This window comes from Vitis riparia, chromosome 13 (assembly GCF_004353265.1).
Source record: "Vitis riparia cultivar Riparia Gloire de Montpellier isolate 1030 chromosome 13, EGFV_Vit.rip_1.0, whole genome shotgun sequence".
Classification (NCBI taxonomy): domain Eukaryota; kingdom Viridiplantae; phylum Streptophyta; class Magnoliopsida; order Vitales; family Vitaceae; genus Vitis; species Vitis riparia.
The window spans coordinates 23,329,555-23,338,926 of record NC_048443.1 but is presented as its reverse complement, the minus strand read 5'-3'; the positions used below and the strand labels follow the sequence as shown (position 1 = coordinate 23,338,926).

Sequence of the window (9,372 nt, the reverse complement as noted above, 5' to 3'; positions counted from 1 at the left end):
TATATAAAATAAGGAGACTTAAAAACACAGATGATATGATTTAATTGATGACTAAACCTCTTTGGTACCATATCCGGACTTATGGATAAATCATCATTTTTTAAATTTCATAAATATAGAAATGTTTCCCCCATTGAGTAGCCAGGGAAGTGTAACCAGGAGACAAAATGCATGAATGATAATAATTTTGTAACAACTATTGGACTGTACCATTGCCTACAAAAGATGCAGGTCATGTGGTTGGTTTAGGTAGTTAAAAAGCTACATCCATTAGGCCCCTCATGATTCATTCGTTTGCTTTTAGGTGAAGCAAAGCCATAATCTTGTAGGGCAATGAAGATGGAGAGCACATCCAAGCTTAGTCTTCTCTTTGAAGTTGTAACTTCTAACTTAAAAATCCAAGTCACAAGCATGATCATATCATATCATATTTTATTGGTAACATCCTCCTTGATTTCATGATCTGTGTCCATGGCCAGCCTCCAAGCTGGACCAAGAACCCATGCATTGAATTTCAGGAACATGGTCATTCCCATGTGCAATTTTCATCAATCTGAGAAAGTCCCATGTGAATTTTCCACTAGTTGTCTAAAATTGTCCAATTGAGAGAGAGAATGTGATGGAAACCAGATTGAAAGAAACAGAAACCCAATTTGGTAGAACCTTGGAAACGTGTGATGGCGTGTGGGTTTAGGTCAAGGTTTAGGTTTTTGGGCAGAGCAGGAATAGAAAGTGGAATTTGAACTGAAAAGAGGAGAAAAGAATGAGCAAAGTATTTTTTTTTCAATGAAGCATAACATCATTTCAAACCCCATTACTTATCTCAGAATTTCCTACAAACAAATGAACTGCAAAAAGAATTCCCATCGAAGGAGAAAAGAAAACGGAAAAGAGACAAAGACACAAAACCCAACATCTAATGACTGACTGAACTTGACCAGAGAGACCTAAATATTGCCGAACCTAAATCCCTTTCCCTCCCCCTACCACTAAGCTTCCATTTCTCTCCTACCCCTTTTCTCTCAGTTTTCTCATTTCATCCTTTTCTCTACTTGCTAAAAATATGGTCATCTATAGCTCCTATCCACCCCCTTTCCACCTCTGTACAAAAACCAATGAACAAAGAAATGAAAAAACCGGTAAGTAAAATAACATGAAGACCCAAACTTGAGAGGCAGCCCGGAGAGACTCCACCAACTAGGAAAACTGTTCTCTACATCCTCCTTCCTTCACAGATAATCCAATGAAACACTGCTATTTGGAATGAGCTCCGGTGGGGAGGTGGTCCCCGTTGGTGCGCTTGCAGTCATTGCAGTGTTTTCACAAGCTTTGTTCCTCATCTCGATTACCTTCTTGTGAGAATTGGAGTGCAATGCGGGGACAAACGTAGGACTTGCTGCAGGCCGGTATTCTGGGAAGAGCCGACCTGACTTGTAGCGAACACCACAGGCGTTGCATAGGGTTTTTGGCCCCATTGGGCCTGCCCTCCATTGTGGTGTCTTTGTTATCTCACAATGCATGCATTTCCTAACTGCTTGTGCGGGTGGATTTTGGTTCATCTCCACAGGACCCAGTGGAAGCGACAGCTTCATCTTCTTTTTCTTCTTATGTTCTGCTGCAGCCGGTTTTGGCATCTTCTTCAAAGGAGAAGACTCTGCGTAATTCTCAGAGTCAGAAGACACTTTAGGGACAAGGACCGGCTGTGGTGATTCGGTAACAGACGAGGTTGGGGAGATAAGCTGAATGGCAGGGCGAGGGTTAAAGGTCGCAGGGCGAGGACGCTTGCTGCGGGCACGTTGAGCCCCACGATGATTGGGGCTGAGCGGTATAGTCTTCCCTCCCCCTCCTGAGCAGGAGCTGCTGCTTTCCAGCACAGAAACCGGGCTGGATGTCTGAAACTGATGATGGGGCGAGTCCTTAACAATGGAGCCATCTTCTTTGTTGAGGCCGATACTTCCACCAGAGAAGGAATCCTCAACAAAGTTTGAAAGCCACTCGAGCTGAACGATGTCCTCATACTGTAAGACAATAGATAACACACCAATCAGAAATGGGACAAATGTTTCAGAAGACCCGACAATTGAAGCAAACAAGCAAACAGAGGTGCAGGCCAACACATTCATACTGACCAGAAAGGAATTGAAGGTCTGAAAATAAATGCATAAACAAATGGTTCATCACAGGACAACAGCACTGCATTTGTTATAAAACCGCAGTCTCAATTTAACCATTGATGCAGACCGGCATCACTGGAAGTGATAGTACACACAATTATACCACCATCTCAACTGGGGTATTTATTATATCACTTCACATTCATTCATTCTAGCCCAGCAGTCCATAAGTAAATAAACAACTCAACTCCAAACAAGCTAACTTCAAGTATATCCCCCAACCTACCATTTTTATGCCCTCAAAGAAAGAAGCTGTCACACCATACACCCTTTATACCGTATAATTCAACACATTCAACACTATCGACACTGTCACATTAAGCTTCCCTACTGACCCTGCAACTTTTTCTTATGTGATATTTCTTTACACCTGTATCCAGGATTGGAAGGCACTGAATGCGGACGTATATGTGTGTAAAATTACCAAAATACCCTAGTGGAGCAGGAAATTTGAATTGTAGACACAACTCAAAAATTCATTCCTACCAGTGTGTGGGTGAAGACAAGAAGGCAGCTTAATTGCTAAGAAAAGGACGCAAAAAAGACAGCCACCACATGGGTGTGTGGACAAGCCAAGACACTTCAATGCTGGCATTTATGACATAGAAATATATAATTATGACGTCATTAATCATCACGCGTGGCCATTCATTCCAATTTTGTAAAATTCAGAGACATTTCGGCCAAACGATATCAGAATGTGACACGTGTGGAGAGGCTCACCGGAACGGAGAGCTCCGCCGAGAGGTCGGAATTGCTGTTGCTGTTGGGACCGGAGAACACCGAGTCCGGTCCCGCCAATGGGTCCGATGCGTTTGTCCAAATGCTGGGGAAGGAGTTGCAGTCCCCGCCCATGAGGCCGCCGGAAACGTCCTCGGGAGGGAATTCGAGCAAGTCGTCGATGTGGTCGAAGAAGCTGCCGCAATCTATCTCGTCCATGAAGTTAGGCCCAATCATTTTTCCTGCGAAAAAAACGAAAATGGAGAAGAAATGAATGGGACTGTAAGCGGTATAAGAAGGAACCCGGAAATGAAAAACCGTGGTGCGCTATATATGCACGTACGCGTACGCGTACGCGTACATACGGTGGGCGGACCGCCGTGTGGCGCATGTTAGCAAATTAAACATGCCATGTTAATTAAAGAAAATTTTAATTTCCATAAACCCAATTGGGTAACTGAAATAATAAAAGCAAAAAAAAATGATTATACATCAAATTTCCCAAAAAAAAAAAAAAAAACATTTTTCTCTTGGTTTAGGATAAAGCGCAGGTTAGAGCCCTGATGACGCAGAATAGGAATAGCCCAGCTGTGAGATATTCCTGTGTATTTTTCCAAAGTGGCAACAATTTTGAAAACCAATTCACAAAATGGGAATAGCAATGAGGAATACCTCAGTTTATTTTTTGCCCTCAAAATGCTTCTCTCAGTTCTCTGATACTCTTTGAAAATGGTGGAGCTTGAAGCCCACAATCAAAATGCACACAGCTTCAACCTCTGTACTCAAACCCTGCAAAAACAGAATCAACACATAAATGCCCTGGAAACAAACTGGAAACAAATGCACAAACTTTCACAAATTTCCAAGCAAAATCAACAAATGTAGCCCTGCTTTTTTTTCCCAGGAAATTGCTCCCACCGACAATTTTGCTCAAGGTAAAAAAGACTCAAATTCGAGGGGAAAATTTCCCTTTTCTGGTTTTTCTTTTTCCCTGGCTCATTCCAGCAAAACAAACAAACCCCAGCTCGTTAAAAACCTCTTGAGCCAGCCACAGTGACACAGAACCCAAACCCATACTAAAATTTCAAACTTTTTGTAGAAAAATACATATTTTGAGAAATAAAGACATAAATGCAGAACCAAACCTAAGCTTGAACCCTAGTTGCTTCCCAAAATGTCAATGCTAAATCCAAGTTCCCAAATTTGCAGCGAGTCACGAAGGAAAGACGAAAGAAACTCGAACAGCAGTGCTCCGGAAAAAACCTTAAAGCTCCATTAGAGAAGAGAGTTGGGAGGGGAGTGAAGATTGAAAGGAGAAAGATGGGAGGAAGAAAGACTAAAAAGGGAGGGTGAGAGCAGAGATGGTAGGTGAGCCTCCTCCTTCATTGCTAGCTGTCTTTTACTATACCCTCCCTGTCGTGATGTTGAAGTCTTCTCTCTCCTCTCATTACCCGTTCCCCCACGGGTCCCACCACTCCCACCGCACCATTTTCCATTTTCACGCTTTTTCAATTTTCCTCACCGCTCTCTCCCCTCCAAATTTTAGTTATTCAATTTGGTTTTTCATCATAAACCTTGGCTTCAAATAAACCCTCTTTTACAGCGTGTAAATTCTTTCCCTTTTTCTAATTAAAAAAAAAAAAAAAAAAACCAAACAAACAAACTTTGTTTCCCAAGTCTATGAGTACGAGTATGAGCTGACATTTTTCAGGCTTTAACCGCCGTTGTTTCCGACACAGGTTCCCACTTTTTTACCCTTTAAATGCGAAAAGTGAGCCAGACTCCCCATCCCCACCTTCCTCTCTTCCGCGTGGTCACCACCGTCCGCTTACCTGGACTCGCTGCTCTGCCCTCCTTGCGTGTCCTGCGCGTGGAATTAAAGTTGGTCCGAGTAAAAATGGCATACAGTGTTCGGACCTTATTACGGGTCCAAATTTACCATCTTACCCTTCACGTTGCGTGAAACTTCAGTCCCGCCCAGTTTTTTCAAAAGTGACGCGTTGTACAGTGACGTGGCAGCTCCTTTTTGCATGATGGGGAGGATGTATTCGTAATTATATTATAATAATAATAATAATTAATTAAAGTGTACGGTGACTTTAAGTGTATTTTGAATAAAATATTTTTATATTACGATAATTTTTATGTAAGCAATCCATTTATTTAATTTAGGGCACGTTAAAAAGTTACCATCACAAGCAAACCCAAATTTGTTTGGGAGGGTGTAACAACTCAAATCAATTGCCATGTACATTTATTATCTTCTCGATTTTTTTTTATTTAAATTCAATTTTGAATCATTAAATTAATTATTCCATGGTAAATTACCAATAAGCCCCTTGTTTTCTAAAGGAAAAAATGAACAATTTTTGTAAATACAAGCCAAGAAAATCCAGGGAAATCCAATAATTAAAATTAAAATCTCATGATATATGATAAGATATGTAAATATTTGAAATATATTTTTAATTTTATAAATAAATCTGTAAATTCATTGAAAAATTAGGATTCAAAAATTGAAGGAAATTATTCCTGGCCAGATGCCTTGAATGTCCATCTACATTTATACAGAGGAATAGCTAATATACTGCATGCGTACGGAAATCTCAATGCACCTGAGTGGCTTGCTGACATTCAACGCAGTACCACCCTTCGATCCGCAGAGGTTGGTCCCACAATTTCTTTACTATCATTCAAGCAAGGAGCAACTGCACAGAAGACACCGTACTGCGTACTATCAAATCCCCGCTTTATCGATTGGTATGTGGGCCCTGTTTCGTATCGTACAAGAGCACCAGCTCCGCGGAGCACCAGATCATTCATTCTTCATTTCCAGAAGGGCATGCGTGGTAATTCAATGTACCTTTGCGGGCATTTCTGCTTCCTGAACTTTAAAATAGTCATGAAACTTCAAACTAACGGTTATATTAGGAAGGAAAATTTGCTTAGCGCATTTAAAATCAGCTCGTTACTCAATGGGTCAACATTTACAGTTCTGGCCCCGGAACCCCTACCTCCAATTAAAAATTATATTTTATTTTATTCTATTTGGGGTGGGGTAAATAAGGAAAAAAAAAAAAAGAAGAAGGGTTAAGAAAAGTGACCCAATAACAGAAGCTTGTCGTGGTTTGGGCCTGAATAGAAATGATGGGCCTCACACCCATACCCTTATCCATCTCTCTCTTTTTAAAACTGACTTGTGGTCTACTCTTTGCATCAATCCCTTCAACCATACTCTCTCTCTCTCTCTCTCTCTCTCTCTCTCTCTCTCTCTCTCTCTATGTCTAGGAAATCCAATATTGAAAGGGCAAGTGCTGCATGCAACTTTGCTCTTTTTAACCATATGACTTGGGTTCTACTCTTTGAATCGTTTCCTTCTAAAAGACTTCTCCCTCTTTCAATAAAGTCCCTCTCCCTCTCATTTCTATTTTTAATTTATGTGGGCGTCATAAAAAATAAAAATAAAAATAAAAAAATGACAATGCCTGCTATGTATTCTTTTATTTAATCATACCCTTTTTCGTAAAATCACTTTTATGTAATTTTTGAATTTTTATTTATTTAGGAAATGCGAAATATATTTGAAAAGCATTTAACAGAGAGAGTAAGTAAGTTTGATAATTTATTAATAAAGCGTGATGGGCATGTGATTTCTTCCCTTGAAAGGAAAAGGAAAGGTGTTATGGGCCATCATTCATGACCAAATAATAACCCCATAATAATCATCATCAACCCCTAACCAATGCCACTCTGAGTACGTATTCAAAATGCGTTAAGTAGTCACTGTTGGGTATTTAAATTTTCAAAATATAATTTTGTACAACCACCCTTGGATTCAAATTACTCCTCTGATAAATAACCCAAACCATCGAAATAAAGAGAGATTGATGCCTCGCCCACACGTGAAAATATAGACCCAAAAGTGTCACCGACGTCCACCAGGGCACCACCCCTCTGCATGACCCTTATCTATCCTATGTGTAACGCTTTCAAATCTCATTTAAATAAAGAAAGAAAGGTGCATGACCCCCCATCCCCCCTCCCCCAAAGCAAAATAAATAAATAAAAAGCGTACCCTCACTTTTGTCGCTGTCCATAAAAATTAATCACTTTTAATAAACGCCAAAGTATTAGTTGCGTAACCATAACCCCCCCATGTGTCGGTATACAGAATGTGGGCGACGAGGATGTGCACATGGGGGTGTGCCCTAATTTGGTGGTTTTGTGTCTTTAAAAAAATTATGTGGGTGTTTAAGCTCAAGTATTCCTCTTCCTCTCTTGATTTTGGCTTATACTTGAAAATCTCCGAGTTTCTGTAGCTTTAATTAATGCCAGCACCCTATAGACATGGACTTAAATTGACTCTTATTTTCCAGCATCTTAGCTCTCTCTTGTCGCTTAATCTTGCTTAATTTGTGTGTTTTTTTTTTTTTTTTTTTTTTGAAATCATGATTTTATTACAACAACCAAAATTGGGAGGCCTCTGGTTAGCCCTTCGTTGTCACCATATTCCGTAGGGGTAATCACGCACTCGCTGATGGGGCCGCGAGTGACAACCACGCGCCTATGTTGACTGTGGAATTGACTGGCTTTGTGTGCACTTGCTGGTGGAGGAGAGTGGGGGTTGACGTTGTGTTTGGATGTCATGTTAGTTATAACGTAGATATTTGAGTTTGATGAAGGAAAGGACCACGTAACCTTCCTAAGTGCGACGTAATGACGAAATCACCCTCTAATTTCCGATGTTTATACTGACTTGGGAGTGGGTGATATGGTAATTAAGGATTACGTGAGATTTCTGGTGACGTGGCTATTTCCGGCGCTAAAAGCGGGGGGAATGCATATACTGCGTGCGAGGATGTACGAACCCATGTTCTGTGGGGCCCTTTTGCACGTTCGAGAGTCGGTAGATACTCGTCCACACGTTGTGACACGTGGCGAGAAGAGATTGATTCTCCGATGTGGAGCCCACGCGCAGCGAATCAGCTGATCGCGGCCAGCGAGGTGTCTAGAGGGCATGTGGGACAGCGTCACGTGACCCTGCTCCGGGTTTTCTAACTTCGAATGAAACTGATCGATTTGTCTACTTGGGCGTATGATTATTCGCCACGTTGTGATGCTGACCTTTTATTTACCGAACTGCCCTCCATATATTTTTATTGACCTCCTTGGTCATGGTAAGCAACGGTGGTGAATGGAGATGGTGGGGTCACCGGCACATCCGTACAAAAATAGTTGGAGCCGTATGTGATCAGAAGCCGTGTATCGTCCAGGGTAAAGCAATTTGAGAGATCTGTCCACTATACTGGCACTGAGTGCAACAAAATTTTCTTCTTATGACATCCATGAAAACGATAAAACCTAAGAGAAAATAGAAATGGAATGTCGGTGTTTTAATATATTTGCATAATGTCTAATCAAAAAATGAAAAAAAAAAAGTCTAACAGATTGTGGTATTTCTAAAATAAATGATTTTAATATTTATAAAGCTTAAAAGTTTTTATCATTTAAATATTAAAAATAAAAATAAAAACATTTTCTAAAATTAATGTGAATCAAACTCTATATCATGCAGAATAAAAACCCATTTTAAAAAATAGCATCCAAATAAGGTCATGTCGGTCATAAAGTGGACATGCAACCCAAATTGCAAAATAAAACGTAAGGGTTGTTTGGTAAATTGTTTACAAAAATAATTCTGAAAATTGGTTTTTCGATTTTATAGAAAAAATGTTTATTTTAAAATCTAAAATATTTTTAATCTACTTTTAAAAAATAATATATATAATATTTTATTTTTAATTATTATGTATATTTATATAATTATTTCTTAAAACAACTATCCACAAATAAGCAAAAACAATAGAAAAAAATTAAAAAAATATTTTTTAAAAACATATTATTTTTTATTTTAAAAACAAAAATTTGAAAACAGGAAAAAGTTTTTAATTTCAAAACATGTTTTCTATGTTTTTTGTTTTAAAAAATAAAAAATAAAAAATTGTTATAAAATACAATTCTCAAATATGCTTTAATTCTATTAATTAGCCAAAATAAATTCACTTCAATATTTATTTATTTTCATTTAGAAATACGGTATTAATACTCAATGACTAAACTAGCAGCTACCTTTATAAGTATTTATTTATTTATTTTATTAATATTATTTTCCTTAAATAATCATCTCCACCATGCTTAACTAAAAGTAGTATGTTCTAATAAAAGGGAAAGTTTTGGAATTTTATTTTCGATTTATCAAAAAAATATAAAGAGCATAGAAGAGGGAGGTGTAATTTATGAAGAATTTTTTTTTCTTTATTGAATAAAAATAATTGTATTAAACAAATTTGTGGAAAAAATATAAATATTTTTCTAACTTTCGTACATAAAGTTTGGATGAGACAAAACCCGGTGAACTTTCAAGGTAGAGTATGATTGCTAAAACCAACAGCCGGTGAGGTGAGTACTTGTCTGGAAT

The 9,372-nt window shown here is 38.7% G+C and overlaps 1 protein-coding gene across 1 annotated transcript; it reads right to left on the bottom strand.

The window, feature by feature from the left end:
- Positions 1-764: 764 nt before the first annotated feature.
- Positions 765-4,254, bottom strand: LOC117928788 (GATA transcription factor 8-like). The gene is made up of 4 exons (XM_034848801.1): positions 4,040-4,254; positions 3,567-3,683; positions 2,898-3,136; positions 765-2,018 (listed from the first exon to the last, which is right to left on the bottom strand). The coding sequence occupies exons 3-4, from the start codon at positions 3,129-3,131 to the stop codon at positions 1,230-1,232; spliced, it is 1,023 nt and encodes a 340-aa protein (XP_034704692.1). The 5' UTR covers positions 3,132-3,136; positions 3,567-3,683; positions 4,040-4,254; the 3' UTR covers positions 765-1,229.
- Positions 4,255-9,372: the final 5,118 nt, after the last annotated feature.

Excerpts from the sequence above, each read along its gene's own strand:
- LOC117928788 (XM_034848801.1), bottom strand. The coding sequence starts at position 3,131 with ATGATTGGGCCTAACTTCATGGACGAGATAGATTGCGGCAGCTTCTTC. Across the intron at positions 2,019-2,897 it reads CGGCGGAGCTCTCCGTTCCG|TATGAGGACATCGTTCAGCT; the intron begins GTGAGCCTCTCC and ends ATTGTCTTACAG.